The sequence below is a fragment of the Alligator sinensis genome, unplaced genomic scaffold (assembly GCF_000455745.1).
Source record: "Alligator sinensis unplaced genomic scaffold, ASM45574v1 scaffold1086_3, whole genome shotgun sequence".
Classification (NCBI taxonomy): domain Eukaryota; kingdom Metazoa; phylum Chordata; order Crocodylia; family Alligatoridae; genus Alligator; species Alligator sinensis.
In genome coordinates this window covers 1,758,558-1,777,507 of record NW_005841975.1, presented here as the reverse complement: position 1 = coordinate 1,777,507, position 18,950 = coordinate 1,758,558, and the positions used below count along the sequence as shown (strand labels likewise).

Here is an 18,950-nt window from a genome sequence, read left to right as displayed (position 1 = left end):
ATAATGGGCACTTTTTTCCAGTTTCTCAACGTGAACTGGTATGGGCTGGGATAAAACCCACTGAAGCTGGTAGGTATAAAAAACGCCCTGCCATTCAGCTTAAATGAGGGAGAAGTTAAATGATCCTTTGTTAAACAGTAGCTGAAACAATAGAGGCTACTGTTTAAAACACTGCTCCCATGGAGAGGCTGTCCAGAAGTTACACCATAGAGGCAGTGGGTTTCTTAGGCATGAATATAGCAACTACAGTGCTAGATGTTGCTTGATAGGGCTGTGGGTGTATCCCTGGGGTTGGGAGAAGATACCAGAGAGCAGGAAAGCCACGGACAGAGTTCGAACAAGCAGTGAGAAAGGGGCCTGAGAATGAGAGTGCTTTCCGGCTTAGTGTTGGCTGGAAAAGGAGCTTGGAGCCATGAATAAAACATGCCTGCTCCTTTGATTGCTGTTGTGTTAAGGCAAACAAGATTTGGACATTCTTTGTACATAAAGAGGCCTACATCAAAGAAACACCTGGCTCCCTCACCTCATTTCTCCTCCTAGCTGAAATAGCTTACAAGACCCTGGATTTTTGGCTGACCACTTAGGTCAGAAAGCAGGTGACAGGTTACCACAACTTAAGCTGCTGTCGGATTGCCGTACATAATTAGGGACAGACTGCAACTTCCATGCAATTACCCGCACGCATAGATCTGTTGAAGTCAATGGAATTATCTGCGTGATTAAATGCTCACCCATGTGAATAAAGGATATAACATAGCCACAGCACAGCCCCGAGGTTCCCTTGGATTCACGGGGCCAGTCAGAGATGATGTATAAGATACCCCTTCCCGCTTCTCTGCCCGTCTCACTATCCTTTGAGAGCTGCTTTTGGTTTGCCCCCTCCACCAGTGTCTCCCCAGGCCTCATCTGCTGTTATCTATCAGCTGGCAGACTGCAAGGGGCTTAAGAGGAGATATAGTAAAGAATCCCTGTTTTAGTGGAGTCCTTCTTCCACCTTCTACCAGTTCTTTGGGGCACAAGGCAAGCCAGCTTTGACTTCCACAGACTTCTGTGGAGTGGATACCGGGAGCCCCAAGAAGCCTACCTGAGCACCAGGAAATCTAAGCTAGCCAAAGGGAGTCAGTTCTGAACATGGGCTGCACTACAGAGCAGTGAGGAAGACATCCTGCTGTGACAGCTACAGGACCAAGGAGCACAGAGAGGCACATGCCATTGCAGAGATAAGCTTTTTATTTAGAATTATCTAGGTCTGAGACAGGGCGTGTGAGTCAGCATCAGTTCTGGCCATGGTGAGGCTTACATTTCTTTCTGCACCTTCCAAGACATCTCTCCCTGTTTTGCCTGCAGGAAAAAAAAAACACCCTGCAAATCCTTTTCATTTCATTCAACTAGAAACCAACATTAGCACTATATTTCCTCCACAGGCGACTGGTAGGAGGGGCACGTGACCCCCCTGAGATTGACCCCTGACTTGGCACCACTCAGGACAGGGCAGTTTTTTTGCCGCGTGGGCCGACAGCGTGTTGTGGGGGAGCACTAAGCCATGGCACAGAAGTATACGAGTGGCTATGGACCTTTTGGTCCAGCCATGGGCCTGCCCACAAATTGTGCCCCCCCAGACTCAGGAGGCACCAGTCACCCCTGATTTCCACAGCAAGAGTAACCTTTGGTCCTCCAATTCCAGAATCAGCTTGATGCTCTGACCCTCCCATAGGAGAGTGCAGCTTGTTCTGCCTGAACGTGATCTGCTGCTTTTTATAATTTTTCATTAGTCTCAGACTCCCAATTTGTTCTCTTTTGCCGCCTTCAGCTAAGGTGAAGGGAGAGATGCTGAGCCAGGGGGACGGGAGCTGGACTGTTTGTGAACTTTACTTTCTGGCCCCACAAACCAGAGATCAAGTTCAGTTTCAGGGGCTGCTTCATTGACTTGTAGCACTGCAGGAAAAAAAATGCTCTTTTAGGATCTTTGTAATTCCTTTCATTTTTTAGAAATGCATAATTTACTGTTGGGGTGTTTCTCAGCAAGACCCTGTCCTGGAATTTCACTTCAGGACAGAGCCTTATGAGTCCAGATATATGTCCAAGTGGAAGCATTCTTCTACCAAAACAGTCGCAGTAGCTGTTATGGTAGCTCCTAGAAACTCCAGTCATTGTTGGGCAGGACCCTAATGTGCTAGGTGCTGTGCAAACATTAGGGCAGGGACTGTTTTTATGCTCAGACTTCTCTAAGACAAGCAGTGGGCAGATACAAATACACAGATTTAGCCAGGTATAGCTCCCAACTTCCATTGCAGTTGATGAACTGGAAAGAGCGCATTGGGTTCCCCCCCCCAGGAATGGCCTCTGAGTTCACTGCTTTGTTCAGTGTTGAGTTATTGGTGGATCCTCATGATAAAGAGCTCAAATTTCAAATCTTTCATTAAAAATAATTATCATCTTAAATGTTAAAGCCATAGGTGTTATTGTCTCACTTCTCTCATTTCATGTATATTGCTGCAAAAATGTCCTGGCACTGACAAAGAAGCATGAGACTGTCTTGTGCACATGAAGGAAAGACCTGGGAGGGTGCCCTGTCCCCAAAGGCATTCTGCCCTTCTCTAGCCATGTCTAAGTCCCCCCAGAATTGCTAGTTGAGACTCTTGAAATATGGCTGAAGAGTCAGTGAGTGCATCTGGAGGCAGCTCGCATGCTCCTAGGGGTTGGCTGGGGGCAAGGACAGGCTGAGAAGGACATTTTTGTGGGAGTCTATTGCTAAAACGCTGGCAGCACACCTCTGTGTGAGAGGGCCTGAATTTGGCAAGCCTTAGCACCAGTACTCCGGATGACCTCAATTGGGACTAAAGGCATAGATGGCTCGTCTTGTCAGACCATTTTGTCATGTGAAACCCCCTAGTCCTGGTTGATAGTGTTTTTGTTTCTGGTCTTCTGTTCTGTTTTGCTCTGTCCTCTCTGTCTGTCACTCATTGTCCAGACTGATTCACGCCATCGCATTTTGATGAGTTCTGTTAACTAGTTAGACCATAAGCTCTTTGGCGCAGAAACCGCCTCCCCCCATGTTCCCTTCTGTGTTTTGCTCACTCTTGGCCTTCCATGAATAATAACTGTAACTGTCTGTCTGCTGTTGGCTGCATCCTCTGTCCTCTGCATGCAAGTCTGGTGCCTGCACTTCTTTATCTCCCCTCCTTCTGTCTCCTCCACATTCATCTTGCTGTTTGTTGTCTTCACATTTTCTTGTGGCCCCTTTAAATGTTTGCTGATAGCGCAGTCAGTTGCAATATTCTCTGTAATATCTCACTTTTCTCCCACCGTTTCCTCCCTTCTACCTGTCCTGTTCTGTTCCTTCCCAGGAAAATTCCCTGACATTTTATTTTCATTCTCTTCAGAGCATGCTATTTTCCTTCCCCTTTGGGTTGATTTTCACTCTCTTGCACTTCTTGTTCCCTTCTTTCTTCACAGCTCCCTCCACTGTGCCCATCATGCACCAGGTAAGTGCCACCATGAGGAGCATCACGTTGTCGTGGCCTCAGCCGGAGCAGCCCAACGGCATCATCCTGGACTATGAGATCCGTTACTATGAGAAGGTGAGCCGGATCTGCACCCCCGAGATTAGCAGCACTGTGGGCTCAAGACCAGCCACCGTAAGCTTGAATGACAGCATGGGAAAGATGGGGACGGGGCGGGAACATGCAGGGCTCTGACCCACCTCTGCTTTTTTTTCTTGTTCAGCATGGGCAGGATCCAGGGGGCATTGAAATCAGTGGAAAGGCTTTCATTGTGTATGCTAACATGAAGCCCTGGAGAGTACATTGGGTGTTGGGTGGGAATTAGTGAAATAGGTAGGATGGGGCATAAATGATTTTTGATGCAATTAGGGTGAATGATGGATTTAGGAGATGAATGAATGCCAGGTCCCCCCGCGTGCTTGAACGTGGTCATGAATGCTAATACAAACAGGCCACAGGCGTTTAAGACAAAAATGCATGTTCTAGGCCTCGGCTTACCCTAAGCTGAGTGGTCCCAATGCTGCAATAGGACCCCACACTCTGGTCTACACAAAGCGATAGAGAGCTGCATGGAGCAGCAGTTGTAATAGAGAGCTGCTTAAGAATTTGCATGGCCTGTGCTTTTATGTGTACTTGATACAGTTTGGCATCTGTTGCAGGTTTGTGCTGCTTAGGTTTCCTCCAACATAAAGTCCTTGTCCCTGGGTTGTGTCCTGCCAAGCCCTTGCTGTCCCAGCCTGTCCCCTACTGCTGTCCTGGAGGGAGCTGCACATCTCAAGCCCTCTGGACCCACAGGCCACTATCAAACCTCAACATTTCTCAGACAACTGTGTGTCCTTAGCCCGACAGACAGCCTGAACCTAATTTCTCCCCAGGTGACAGGCTAGCACTCACAGCACCAGCAAATGTCTTAGCAGTTGGTGGTATGGCAGTGTTTCATGCCCTCTACTGTTATCAGGGTCCTGTTGTGCCAGGCACTGTATTTCCACGTGCTCAGAGGCAATGACTTTGCAACCTCCATAGAAAGGGCAGATGGGATGGGAGACTACAAGGTGACTGCTCACTTGGGGTCCTGTTTTCCTTAATCACTTCTGCAGAAAGGCTCTTCCGATCTCTCAGAGCTGGAGGCAGTCATGGCACTTTGCCCACAGGCTGTCACTTCAGGAACATGCCATTGTCCCTTGAGAAGAAATATAGTACGGCTGAGCTTTACAAAGGTGCCCAGCCTCTTCTGATTTCAATTGATTTCTTCTTTTGGTTGTGATTCATTAATGATATAAAATAGCCCTGCAAGCAGCATCGCCTGTTCACAGCGAATCTCTCAGGTGTGTTCTAGGTGATATTTTCACAGATCTTCATTGTAACAACCTTTTTTACCCATGCAGTAGCAGCCACAGCAGCACTTAGGCACTCAGTAAATGCTTTGAACTCAGCAAAGTGCTTGCCATGGATGTCTGATTGGACAGGTTATCGCCTTTCCTTATGAGCTTGGTTTCCTGAGTTGTGCATTAGTGTAAATGGCTCCAGAGCAAGGAATTCTACCTCAGGGCTGGACCATTAGACCTCAGATGCATTTTTTCACCCCGACGTTGAATGTTCTTTTATTGCATTTCCTCCTATTGTTCTTATTCCCCACTGAGGCTGGCCTCCACAGTTCCACCCCTGCCTGGCTATTTGCACCATGCAAACCATACTGATGTACAGTGGTCAAAAATCCCTTCCAGGGTCGTTTGACCCATCTATGCAACAGATGGATAAAACTGAGAAGTGCATGCCCCATGCAAAAAGCTCCCAGTCTCTGTAGTGAACTCAACCAGAGATCCCCATTCCTCCTTTGCTCTGGGTGATCTCCCCAGCTTTCCTTTTTGCCCCTTCCAACCGCGTATCTTTTAAGGAGATTCCTCTGGACATCTTGCCACTCAACACCCCCTTGGATAGCTCAGCTTCCGGAGATGGATGCTGCAGGCCCCTATCTTTCACTTTCCCTTCCAGTAGCAAGGTAAGGGAGGCAGGAACTCAGCTCATTGATGGCACTACATGGAAATGCTCTTTGGCTTGGGGCAGTGCATTAAAGCCCAGCAGAGAAGCAGCCTGAGGTTCCGCCTGCTAGAAGCAAACCAGTGACACAGTCAAGTCATGGCAACGTGGAGGAGGGGCAGACAGAGGCTTATAGGGGCAGAAGGGAGCTCAGCAAGGCTGCATTGGAGACTTGCAGTGATTATTTTAGAAACAAAGGGTGGGGGGCTAGCTGTATGGAGAGCTTCTCCATAGAAAAATTAAGGGTTGAAGGGATGAAGCCTGAGGTCAAGTCTGATCAAACCATATCCCCCATTCCCAAGTTGCATCATCTGTAAGAGTCAGGTGGCCTTTCCACTGTGGTTGCTGTTTTCAATCCTCTTGAATTTGTCACCAGCATTAGAGGTAGTGAAGCAGGTGCATTCCTCATGTCATCTCAACATTACTCCGACTTAGCAGCTGAGAACACTGGGACCCCACCCCCAGCCACCCTGGGTATCCCCCAGTCCCAGTGCCTGTGGATAAAAATGAGGAAAGCCAATAGAGAGGGCATTTAGTATCAGCATTGAGACGCAATGAGCAGTAAAGGGCAGAGTGTAAGCAGAGGTGGGTGTCATCTCATATAGATCTGCCACCACTAGCTGAGACGGCTTGTGCATGCACTGTCCTTCCTGAAGCAGCTCTGACCCTTTGGACCCATCACTTCGGCCTGCAATGAGTTTTGCCACAGCACTGTTTATATTGACTAAGTGCCTGCTGCATTTAGGATCATGCAATCCAATGCATGTTCCTTCAGGGCTCTCCCTTGCTTCTGGGAGATCAGGGACAGAGCTCTCTAGCTCCAGGAATCTCATTCCTTCAATGCATCAGTCTTACCCTGTGGAAATGCCTCCCTGACTGCTGTCCTGTGCAACCTCTGGGTCACCACTGTTGCATTCATAGGCTGCCTGCTTGGGGAGCTCACTATGGAGACTTGCTATCTTGCCTCCCCCATCCCCTTTGATTGACATCATTGTGTTGTTTTTTTTTTTTTAATCTTCCCCAAAGGACCACAATGAGTACAACTCATCCATGGCCCGGAGTCAAACCAATACGGCCAGGATCGATGGGCTGAGGCCTGGGATGGTGTACGTGGTCCAGGTGCGAGCCCGGACTGTGGCTGGCTATGGGAAATACAGTGGGAAAATGTGCTTCCAGACACTGACGGATGGTAAGTGAGTAGCAGTAGCACCTCAGGAGCAAGACAGAGAGATAGGGGGAAAAAGAGAAAGAAAAAAAAATGGGAGAGAGAGTGCACAATTGCATTTAGAGCTAAAGCTCTGAGCTGTAATTGGATTAAATGAACTTGTCTCTCCAAACCACATCTCCCAGCGGGGCAGCGTGGCAAGAGCCAGGTGATTTACAGGGATGTTTGATTAATCGCCAGCTGGAGGAGTAATCTGTTTTAAATCTCTTATCTCTGTTTTCTCCCCCACCATTTAGCTGCATTTTTGCCTCTCCCACAGCCCTGCCTGGCTTTGCTCCTCAGCCTGTCAGTGAGGGAGGAGGGGGTGGGTCCAAAAAGGGTCATTAACCCTTTCCTGGCCCCACATCTCCCAGTTCCAGGAGAGACGCTAAGAGGCAGCTCTGGGTGATTGGGGAAGTTTGTCAAGCTAAAGTGCTGATGCTGTGATCGGAGCATGCACAGAGAAGTTCTGTGATGGTTTGCCTGCCACTGGGTTACGTATCCGTAGGAATGGGAGGGCCGGCAGCAAGAAGTCTGATGGCAGTGCAGAGAAGGAAGAAATCAGGCCCGAGAGCGTTGGTGGGGTTGGGGTGGCAGGGGAAGCAGATTGGGACAAGGGGCGGAAAGGGAGAGAGAAGCTGGGAAGAGTTGCTGAAGGAGAGGAGGGTTGAGACTTGGGTGGAGACAGAGGCAGCCGGGTCTGTAACCATGACTGAACCCAGCAATACAGGTTGCGCTCTCGGGCGGGGAGATCCTGGAACAGCTTCCAGTAGGGGCACAAAGCCTCAGGGGCTTTAAGATGGAGGGTGATCTTTTTATGAAAAGGATTTTCTGACATGGCTGCCTGAGATAGCTGGGGACAAGTGTCAATGACCCAGGAGGAACCTGTGTTCCTAGCTGTTAGGTCAGCTTGTCTTGTCTGTCTCCTGGCCATTGCAGCATTGCTGTCTCCACCCTCCTCTCCGTGTGCAGACCGGCTTTAACCACTCCCTCAGTGGAGCTTCCAGTATTTCCTTTGAAGGTCTTTGTTTCACTGTCTAACAGTCTCATCCATCCCACTTCTTCTGCTGGTCTTCCTTTGTCTGGTCCACTTTGCTTTTGGCACTGACACCCTCCAGATCCATAGAGATAGTGCTGACTCCTCCACCCCCTGCTCCTTAGCTCTCATTTCACCAAGCTTACCGCATTCGGCTCTTTGAATCTCATATAAATCAATCCTTCCATCCCTTTAATCAGTTTTATTGCACTTCTCTGAATAACATCAATAAAAGATGCAGAGACCAGAATAGAAAAGAGAGTTTTAAAAGGAGCTAGCCTTTCCATATCTGCTCCCTCCTACTCTGTATAATGATCTGTTAGTTATAGATTTGGTAGGCCATGATTAGAAATGAACAAACCGCTTCAGATCAACAAAAGAAGTGACAAGAAACTTTCCTCAGGCCCTGGAGCCTTTTTCAATCTATTCCAAAGCTCTTCAGGGCATATGGGTCTGAAATCCACTATTGAATGCAGCTGTTTGACTTCCTAGCTCTAGTGCAGTACATTGTACAGAAAGGCCTAATTTGCAAAGTTCCCTCCTTAGTCTCCTTACTCTGCAAAGTTTCCCAATGGCTATGGATGTTTGGGTCTATTCTTTTTGTTTCAGTCCATCACAGTTTTTCAGCATCAATCCCCTCCCCCGTCCAAATTATAATATACTTAATTGTTAAGAGAATAGCCTTTGGGAATTACTTCTCTTTGTCAAATGGGGCTCTCCCTGTTCCTAAGCAGAAGGGCTGGAATTGATGAAGAAAGCCTTCTCTTGTGCTATTTCTGTCCTGCCCAGAAACGGTAGGTGCCAGAAATCACACCAGGCAGCCTCTCCTTCACTTTTCCCAGCCCAGTCAGACCTCTGAGCAAGTAATAGTTAGGTCTCAGTCCTGCAAAATACCGAGAACCCTTCTTCCAATCCAGTAAAGTATTTCAGCACGGGTTGCCCCACTGAAATCAATGGCGCTACACTGATTTTCATCAGCTCAAGATCTGACTCGCAGTGTCTGTTATCACCCCGATCTATAGACTTGCAGGCCTACACACCATGGTTGCTACTTACCTATATTGTTCCAGTGAAACTATGTGATCAGTAGTCTGACACGTATATATGTGAAGCTTTCACCTATAAACACTTATAGTCAGTTGTTGTTCTCTCCTTTGGCTCTGTCTGGGATTTTCAAAGGAGCCTAAAGGAGTTGGTACCTCAGTGATATCTATTGGCAACCGGGTACATAAATTTTCCAGTCACCCATTGCTTTTGATTTATATTGTGGAAGTGGGTAGAGAATCCTGTCGGGGTCCTATTGTCTCAGGTGCTGTAAAGAGATGTATTGAAAGAAACTGCTTTAGCTCCACAAAACAGAAGCCACTGTAAAAAAATAGCCCTGCCATTGTTGCTTGGGAAAGACAAAGCCAACAAATTATGTGACCCTTGTGTCAAAACTGTTAATTCTGTATTTGGATTGCTATAGCAAGTCAAAGCTTTGTACAGCTTTGGTGCCACATTTAAATAGATTCAAATGCCTGGTAGGAAACTGTCATAGAATCATAGAAAATGAGGGCTGGAAGGGACCTCAGGAGGTCACATCTAGTCCAACCCCTGCTCAGAGCAGGACCATCCCGGACTAGATCATCCCAGCCAAGGCTTTGTCTTGCTGAGTCTAAAAACCTCCAAGGATGGAGAATCCATCACCTCTCTGGGTAACTGTCCCTGCCACAAAGAGTGTTTATGAGAGACAAAGTGGAATCCACTCACACATGAATGAGTTGACTGGTCTGAGTCAGACAGTGGGGCTGTGGGAGAACTGGGAATTAAACCCAAATCTCAGGCAAGCGTGTCAGCCACAGAACCGCCCCCCCTTCTCCAACAGGCTTTTCATTCTTCCTGCTCTAACTGAAGTTGCCAGCCTTCTGCTACCTCCTTTGGTGTATACTTGTGTCAGGCAAACATCTAACAGAATATGGAAAAAGCAGAATACACAGAATGACTGAAAGGAAAGAAACGAGAGATAAAAGAATGTTTTGACTATTCAGGATTAGTGAAGCCAGGAGAAGATTGTGCCTCAGCTAAGCGATTAATTGAAATGTAATCAGAATGGATATTTTAGATTATTAAATAATAATTGATTGCTAGATGAGAATGTCTCCCGATTGAAGTAGCAGACAAGAGATAATTCTGCTTACTAGTAATTAGCTGCAGAAAAGATAAAAGGGTGCTAAACACTTCCTTTTGAATGGATTTAATTTTAACTCCTTGGAGACTGCTGTTGTCACAGGATGACAAGACCTGCTAGGGAGTCTCTCTTGGAAAACAAGGACTGCTGGTGATAGTTGTGTAGCATCCAGAGGCCCCCACCAAGATTGGGGCTGTATTTTGTGCTGGGCCCTGCATGCATATAAAGACACAGTCCTTGCTGCAGTGAGCAGACAAAGGATGAGAGGGGAAGCAGAGGCCCAGGGATTGGAAGTGGCTTGCTGAGGGTACCAGAAACTTAGAACCCAAGTGTCCTGAGCCATTATGCAGTTCTCCATTGGCAGCAGGGGTCAGCAGAGTCCAGACCAGGACGCAGGAGTCCAGATCCAGGGCTCCATCCACTATACCAGTCAGTCTTACACTTAGGCCCATTTGCATCTTAAGCGTAAAGAAGTTTTACATGAAGTGTAAATGCAGGGGAAAGAGGCCTTAATGAAAATGAGAATCAGATGCTCACACTGAGCTCCTTCACAAGGCTCTGGATTGTGACATGTTCTTTCCATATGCCCCGTCCTGGTTTTAATTCTTCCACTGCTGCAAAGTCAGCGAGTGCATTTTGATCCCAGATTTTTTTTCCCCTGCGGAAGGGTCCATTCAAACGCTCTGAGCCCCTCAGCAGACAGTACATTTTTAGGAGCATACTTGAGTGTGGCCAGGGAAATTAGCTTCTTCATTGCAGCTGAATATATCATCTACTTCTGTGTTCCATGGATTTCAATAGCTGTTTCTGGGAGGACTCTTCTTGTAAGCTCTTGAGTCTGCTTGATAGATACTTGGTAGATTACTTCCTATAAGGACATTTTCTGCTCGTTCCTAGCATGCTGATGTCCTCAGGATGATCTGGAGCAAGGACAGGGAACAGGCATCTAAACTCTCTGAGCTTCATGATTTCGGATCATAGTTGCTGGGTAAAAGAAGGATGATGGTGAGATGCCAAAAGAGCCTAAAAGGAGTTAGTCCTCCAACCTAATTGCAGCTAGACACTCCCTCTTGCCATAGTGTCTCACTCCCAGACTTCTTCCAGCTCCTCTGAAGCCCATTGTCAACTCCCTCTTGGCAGCAAGTGCAGAAGAAGGGATGACAGTTGTCCTCATCCCATCTCCCCTTCTCCAGGGACCTCAGGATCGAGTATCATGAGATGCCAGAGGGCTGTTCTGTATCCTGGCAGTGTATAGTGTGGCAGAGCAGCTATCTCAGCAGCTCACAGAACTCACCTGCAGGGAAGGAGCAGCCTTCAGATTTTGGCAAGATTAAAAAATATGCAGTTTCTCCTTACCTGTGGAACTTGTTTCACCTCTTTTTAAATCCAAAGCACATGTGATTCAGGCCTGGCGATCCACGTAGGAACTAGGTAAGCCCAATGCTGTATCATCCTCACCTATGGTTTGCAAACACAGGCATTGTTCCCAGCCCACAAGTGTTTCTCTTCAAATTGCATACATCTTTCACCTTTAACTAAAGATTTCCCTGCACAGTTAGGAGTCTTGAACCATTTTTTGTCTCGATCAGAAGAAAGGAAGGGTAGTGGGTCTGACTTACTCCGTAGGTAGTCCTGTTGAAGCCAGCTTGTACACTAAGGGACTTCTGAGGAAGAGAGTGACAGAATAGTCCCCAAGAAATCCACTCTTAGTTCATCAGGGCTGATATAGGCAGAGGAGAACTTATACAGCCTTTTCCCCTTACAGATGACTACAAGTCCGAGCTGAGAGAGCAATTGCCTCTCATTGCGGGGTCTGCAGCAGCTGGTGTGGTCTTCATTGTCTCCCTGGTGGCTATTTCAATCGTCTGCAGCAGGTAAGCATGATTTTTACACTCTGGGTTTTGTTTCTTTTTTGAGGGGGATGGGGAGGGAGAGGATTTTCACTGCAGTAGTGTTTCCATGGAGGGGCCATTGGCTCTTGGGCCCCCTCTGACCAACCAACAGAAGCAGTGGGGTGAGGCTGTTCACAGAAGGAATTATTCACTGCTCTGCTTGGTCTAATGTGAAGTCCCGGACAGACATGATAGGAGCTATGCCAAGGTTCAGAGATGATAGGGAATGCAATCAAAGAATCCCTTACAAGGCACTGTTGGGGAGAAATGAGGAATCCTTGTGATACTAAAGGGTAAGAACATGTGAGGCTGCAGCCTTCCATTAAGCATTGTCTACAGCTGAGTGAGCTGTAGACACCTAGCAAACAGCAGTTTACAAATGACCATGAAGCTTGCACTCAAGATTCCCAAGGCAGAACTGCTGCAGTCAGAGACGAGACCATGCATTTCTCAGCATGTGATAAATATTTCAGTGAGTTTTTATGAAAACACAATGAGAAGTGAGACATGAAACAAGAAGGGGAAGTGTGTTGCATTCAAGTGAATACAAACCACAGAGATAGTGTCAGATTTGTAGGAGGCTAATCAGGGAATTCACTTGAACAATGGGATTTCAACATGGACAGAGTGCTATTGCTTCCTGTCTCTTTCTTCCTCCCTTAGAAGAGGAGAAAGCCAAAATGTGGGTGCCGATTCCAAGGCTCCAGTCTATTCTGTGTCCTTGTCCTTAGGGACACTGACCATTTTGTGTCTCCTACTTTCAGATAGATGTGGGTAGATAGCAACAGGGGGAGGGGGATGTGTGCATGCATGTGTGTATCTCTATATATGCAGATGTATGATCACAACACCGAGGTGTGTGCACATTTTGGCGTGGGTATGTAACAATCATTTTTCCACACAACTGCAGGTAAACCCATTGACTCAGACTCTTTGTGGATGCTTTGAGTGGTCTAGATTATAATGCACCACTTATTCATTACTCAAGCAAGGCTTTTTCCTTCCCCCCCCACTTTTTCCCCAGGAAGCGTGCTTACAGCAAAGAGGCAGTGTACAGTGATAAATTACAGCACTACAGCACTGGCCGAGGTGAGTGGAGAGAAAAATGCACAGTCGGGAGGGGTGAAGGAAGGAAGTTGTAACATATTCATGGGTGTGTATATTTGACGTGCCAATAATATTTATAGAGGGCTGGAAATATCCCTGTGGCTTTAAAAAAACACAGAGAAAAATAAGCTTTCTGCTGTACTCTCACTCAAGTGAAGAGGATGCTTAGTACAACAGCAAAAAAATCCATGCTTATAAGCTCAGAACAGAGCAGCAGTTTTGTGGGCTTCAGGGAGGAGGAAGGTGTTTGCTGCATAGCAAGAGGAAGGCAATTGCAAAGGTAAAGTGTGGTGTTAGAACGGGATGAGGAGAGAAAACAAGGGGATTTCCAGAGGGAGAAGATGTGGGGCAGAAGCATTGCAAGCACTAGGAGCAAAGAGAAAGGAGTTAGAGCTTTAGGGTTTGAGGGAGCTAATGAAGGAGTGTGAGGAGTATGTTTATGACCAGCACAATGGGAGAGGAAGCTGGGATAAGCAGGAAAGTCTGTGCTAGATGAGAATAAACTACAGATAGGATCATGGGAACACTGTAAGGAGCTGCCTGGACCATTGCTCTCCATCCCTTGGGCTCACAGGCAAACATTTCTCTGAAAAGGTCCAGGGCTAGGGACAGACAGTCAAAAAGCCTGAGCCTGAATTGATTCAGTCTTTTCAGGTTAGTCTAATGTGGATAAGCCAAATCACTTTGTAACTGGACAGACATCAAAGACATGCAGGCACATGCCTGCAGTGACTCAGGCTCGAAGCCGGGAGGCGCTAGAGCAGCCCTCTCTTCCTTTCCACCATACTGAGCTGAGGGAGGGGGGTATGGCCAGGCTCTGGCAGGACAGTCTGATTAGAGAGGGGTTCCCCCCCTTCTGAGCAGCCCAGCAAGGAATTGGCAACAGTTTTTATCACCCATAACTTAGTGTTTATCACCTCATTAAGAAAACAATAGAGGAACATTGCCAGCTACCTGTTGATTCTCCCTTTGTCCCCTCTGCCACAGCATGGACCTGGACTGTAGCCAGCATGTGGTCTGCTAACTAATGCCGAGAGGTGTCTGTAACGCAGACAGGACAGGGAGGGAAGGGTGGGGAGCAGGGATGCCTGCAGTCTGTGCTGAGCTCTAGCCAGGGAGCAGAGGGGAGAGGCCAGCCCTGCTGCAGAGCAGAGAGCCCTGCTTCACCCAGAAAGCATGCTGGGATGCTGGGGGTGTCTGATTTAACTTAAACCAGCATGGGCTCTGGGACAGACTTTGCATAAACCGGTTTGACCCAAATCAGTAAAGTCTGATACTACATTCAAACAGGTTTATCTCAAACCAGTTTCAGCCATTTTCAAACTGGTTTATGTGCACTGAACATCTGTTCTGTTACAGGTTTAAACCAGTTTCTGATCACTTAAACTGGCTTATGTGTAATGTCTGTCCCTAGCCCAGAAGAACATCCACTGTGACCCTCCTTACATGCTACAGATACAAAGCACTTCTGGGGTGGGTGGGAGGACCCTCTCCTGTTTACCTCAGGTAAAGAGAAAAGCAGATAGGGGTGCCGAAAGTGCCGTGCCACTGCAGGGACAGGAAATAACTTAGTCTAAACTATGCCAGATGATTGTAGGAAGAGGTTCATGTCCCTGTTTATGGAGGAAGCAAAAAATCCCATCGCCCCTACCAGCCTGACTGGAGGAGAAATGCTTTCTTGACCCCAAATCTGGTGATTGCATTGAGCCTGAGTAGAACAGTAAGGCCTGTTAGCCAGGCCCCATGCAGGTACCCAAGAGATTTCCAGGATAATCCAGACAAGCCCTGAATAGACCAAGGCACAAATCAGCATTTCCAGCAGATGGGCTAGAAAGGAAGGCACAGTTCTCAGAGATGGGGTAGGGAGAGAAATGGTCATCCAGAGATGCTCAGCAAAGTATACAGGAGTGAGGGAGAGCAGCCAAGAAGAAACCCTGAGCTTAGAAGCACTGGAGCAAATCATGACCTTTTCTAATGGGGACTCTTGGCTGCATCTTTACATGAAAATGTAAATAGTTTGCAGGACTTATTCTGGGCACTGACTAGTAAATATTTGCTGGAACTTAAAAAAAACCTTTTGGATCCTCTATAATCTTTCATGCTGCCTTTCCATTGCCTGTTCTTCTGGCTGTCAGCTTTACAACCCTCTCCCTTAATCTTAGGCTCAGTAACAGACTGGATCTTATACTTTGCGTTGGTCAAAGAGGGAATATGTGGCGAATGAATGCAAAGACTTACTGGCTTTAGGTTACTGATTTGATTGGAAAACAACTGTAAGAACCTACATATGAAGTCAATTTAGAAGGAAGTCTTATTTATCATAGGAGGGTTGGCTTTTTAGAACTGATATCCCTTTGAAATCTATAGATCCACGAACCAGAATAAAATCCAGGCATTAGGACATCCAGGAAATAGTGCCAACTCAAACTCTGCAAGCTCTGAACTTGATAAAATAGCAAACAGGTCTTTGTTATCTGTATCGGGGAAAGATAATAAGCTAGTAAAGCAACAACCTCAACCAGTAATTGCTACTCACACCTACACCAGACATTTTCGGCTTTCTCTGCTCAGAGAACCAGCTGCAAACAGTTACACTCTACTGTTCCCAGGTGTTTCAAGGAATAGCTCTAGCACAAATGCTCACTTCTCTTTAGGGCTCTTCAGATTACAAGCAGCAGCAAAACCTCTGTTGAGTAGGGCAGAACAGGAAAGCAGCAGAGTAGGAAATGAGATACAAAATTGGGATCAACTCAAATCCAATTTACACTCTAAAGAAAAATCTCCTGGAGGCATGCACTCTCCCTAAAAAGGACCCACGGTGTAGAACAAATGGGATGAATAATAATGTTAATGAATAGAGTGTGTTGTTTGAAATATGGTGTGTAGGCATGTAATTAGACTGGAGGGATGCAGAGGTATAGGGGCAGAGTTAAGGTTGCCCATTCAACCTTTACGTACTTCTGCATTTCCTGACTTTGAGTGATCTTCGCTGCAGCCTTGATGTTCTGTTCATGTCTTTTGCTGGAGCATTTCCTAAGGTTTTTATTGTATTTAAAGAGAAAACAATAAATAAAAATACAGTCACTATCAGAGTGTGATTAAGGAAAGGGAGAAGAGCTACCGTTTTAAAAGCAAGTTGCTAAAGAGTCGTAGTTTCATAGTTTCATAGTTCATAGTTGGTAGGGTTGGAAGGGACCTGAGCAGATCATCTAGTCTGACCCCCTGCCATGGGCAGGAAAGAGTACTGGGGTCAAACGACCCCGGCTAGGTGATTATCTAGCCTCCTTTTGAAGACCCCCAGGGTAGAGGCAAGCACCACTTCCCTTGGAAGTTGGTTCCAGCTCCTAGCCACTCTGACCAGTGAAGTAGTGCCTCCTGATATCTAGCCTGAATCTACTCTCAGTCACTAGGTTGTGAACACATACCCTGTCTTCAAGCCTACCTCCAGCTGATGCCCTGCTGAGGACTGTCCATGAGCAAAAGGTCCATGATCATACAGCTCTCCGGCTCACTTACTCTGCTTGGGAAAGGTTCAGTCACATCCACAGTGACTGATGGCATATTGCCATGCGTCCAGAAATTTCCAGCCCTGTAAACCTTCAAGCTATCTTGGATTCTTAATCACACTGGGCGCGTTTACATGTGCAATTAATACGAAGCTTATTGCACTGGAATTTATTGCTCCCACGCATGCTGTTTGAATGTGTGCCTGGAGCACGTTGAGCCAACTCGGAGCAGCCCCAGCTGGCAGAGGGTCCCCAGAGGGTAAGCTTGCCAACCCGGGGCTGCTCCTGCCTGGCACAACGTGCTGTGAGGGGCTGGCTTGGGCACGACGGTGCTTCAATGCAGGGGTAGCCAGCCAGCAGCCCCCACACTGAAGCATCCTCGTGCTGCAGCTAGCTGGGTCAGTATCTCCAGTTCTGAGAGTACTGGTCCAGTAATGTTACAACAGTGGGGTTTGATTTTTTTTCATAACCGTGTACGGCATGTAAGCATTTAGACCTGTTAAAAGTGGGCATAATATGCTGCCATTTTTTTAGCATCATCTAAAATGCAGGTGGCTTCTTGAGAGCAACAGGACTTCCCAGAGGAAGTAGCCTCACACTCCTTCTTCCCAACATCGGTCAAACCTCCTGTCTTAGTCCTGCCTAAATATTGTCATGTAACATATGCCCACGTTATGCACCAGAGCAATACAGAGTTAAAAGAAATGCTGCGGTGTTAGAAAGACAGAGAGGAAAGGGGAGTGGTTTTACCTGAAAGATGCAGCTTGTTAGGCAGACAGGCTCAAATCATGAACAGTATTAGGGCTTTTTGGTCTTTACTCGTATGAGGAGGGCAACAGACCATAGCAATACTTGCGCAAGAAATAGTGGCAAAGGCAAGCTGTTGGTCTGTGGTGTCTATGGAAGAGTTTGACTGTCGTAGCTGAGGAATTCTCATGCTGTTAATTTGGAGTTCATGTGCATAAATCCCTGCAGTTACATTAAACTGTGTCCTGAAGTTAGCTGGCTGTGTTGTGGCTTTTATTATAAGCATGAATCATGTTTAGTACACCAGTGCCGAGGGGCCTACCCCATTGCACTGCACATTGTACAAACACAGAAGACCAGACAGTCTGGTAAGTCCCATGATTTTTTGAGGTAGGAAACAGTGGGTCTAGACACACAGGAAGACAAGGGAAGGGGTTGAGGAGGACAGAGCTGGTGAGAAGAGGGAGGGGAGAAAGCCATAGGGACTGGTGTGGCATGAAGTTGAGTGAAGGGTATGTGAAAGAAGAGGGGGCAGGAGGTGGAGCAAAATGCCAGTCAGTGCAGAGCAGGGAAATATTGTAGAAATATTGATAGATTTATATCGACCTTCTCAGCGCTGCACCGAAAACCCTTGAATATGATCCTCCTAGCCCCGTGAACAGCAAATCTTTAAGCAAATGTTTTATTGCTTCCCAAATATCCCTGGACTTTGCTTAAACACGATGGGTCTCTCTTTCTTCTGCCACTTCCTCTTTCTGTGCTTGTCTTTGCTGCTGCATTTCTGTACTGGGAAAAAAAAATGTTTATTTAAATGCCCGCCAGCTAAAATGTGTCCACCAAGTCATTAGTGTTTTCTGCAGCTTGTCCTTGGGCCTCAGCTTGCTCCCCATGCTGCCACTTCCAAAAACAGTGCTTTGTCTTAGTGACTGACAGGAACATTTTCCTTGAGAAGAATTGTTTGTTATAAGGCAGAGGCAAACACCCAGGCCAGTGTCAGCTGCATGAAAGCAGTTCTGGCAGGCCAGAGAGAAGATGGTTTGAGTGGGGGGGGGGTGGGGGTGGGGGGGGGGGGGAGGAGGGTTCTGGCAAAAAACACATATCTTTGCAAGACCTCCAATGACCCTACCCAGACTGGGCTTTTAAAAGGGTGCTAAAAGGCACCACACTGCACCAGTGCTCCTGAAAAATACCAAAGGGTTTCCTTGGGAACTTTTCTGCAGCCTGATGTGCAGTTTCTGTTCTCAGAGCTGTACTTGCATAGTGGTCTTGTCTGTCATTTTTCCTGCCCATTTTTAAATATTTATCAGCCTCTGGAATTGAGAGGCTGATTCTTGATGCAACAAAATGACTTTTTTTTAATTCTATGCAAGGTGAGTATTTCTACTTGGAAGCATTTGATGTTGACAGTGGGACACGGGCTCTTGGATTTCAAGGAAGACTCAGCCAAGGTTAGAGAGGCTCCTGTTGCTAATGCTATTATTGCACACACTAAAGGAAAACAGGTGGGAAATTTGTGGAGAGCAGCTAATGCAGTAAGAAGTGCATCAACTGGAACAAATAATCCATTCATTTAACTAAACAGCAATTAGAGTCTCCCCTCAGACGGCCCAGCTGTTCACGCCAGCACTGCCTTGACCGGTTAGACAGTGGGGAGTTGCAGGGCCAGGATCTGATATAGTACTTTGGGGAAGGGAACGCCTGGCAGATATATACAATAGTGAAATGTCTCGTACATGAGACAGTCCTTT

The 18,950-nt window shown here is 46.9% G+C and overlaps 1 protein-coding gene across 14 annotated transcripts in view; it reads left to right on the top strand.

Moving 5' to 3' along the window:
- The window catches only part of EPHB1 (EPH receptor B1), a 365,941-nt gene that overhangs the window by 281,124 nt on the left and 65,867 nt on the right, over positions 1 to 18,950 (top strand). For 13 of the 14 annotated variants that reach the window (XM_006021000.1, XM_006021003.1, XM_006020996.1 and 10 more), the window contains 4 exons: positions 3,457 to 3,638; positions 6,567 to 6,729; positions 11,716 to 11,824; positions 12,867 to 12,931. In XM_006021000.1, the coding sequence (XP_006021062.1) occupies positions 3,457 to 3,638; positions 6,567 to 6,729; positions 11,716 to 11,824; positions 12,867 to 12,931 (519 nt within the window). Of the gene's footprint in view, positions 1 to 3,456; positions 3,639 to 6,566; positions 6,730 to 11,715; positions 11,825 to 12,866; positions 12,932 to 18,950 lie in introns of those variants that run through there. The other variant, XM_025200810.1, reaches the window with a different exon arrangement.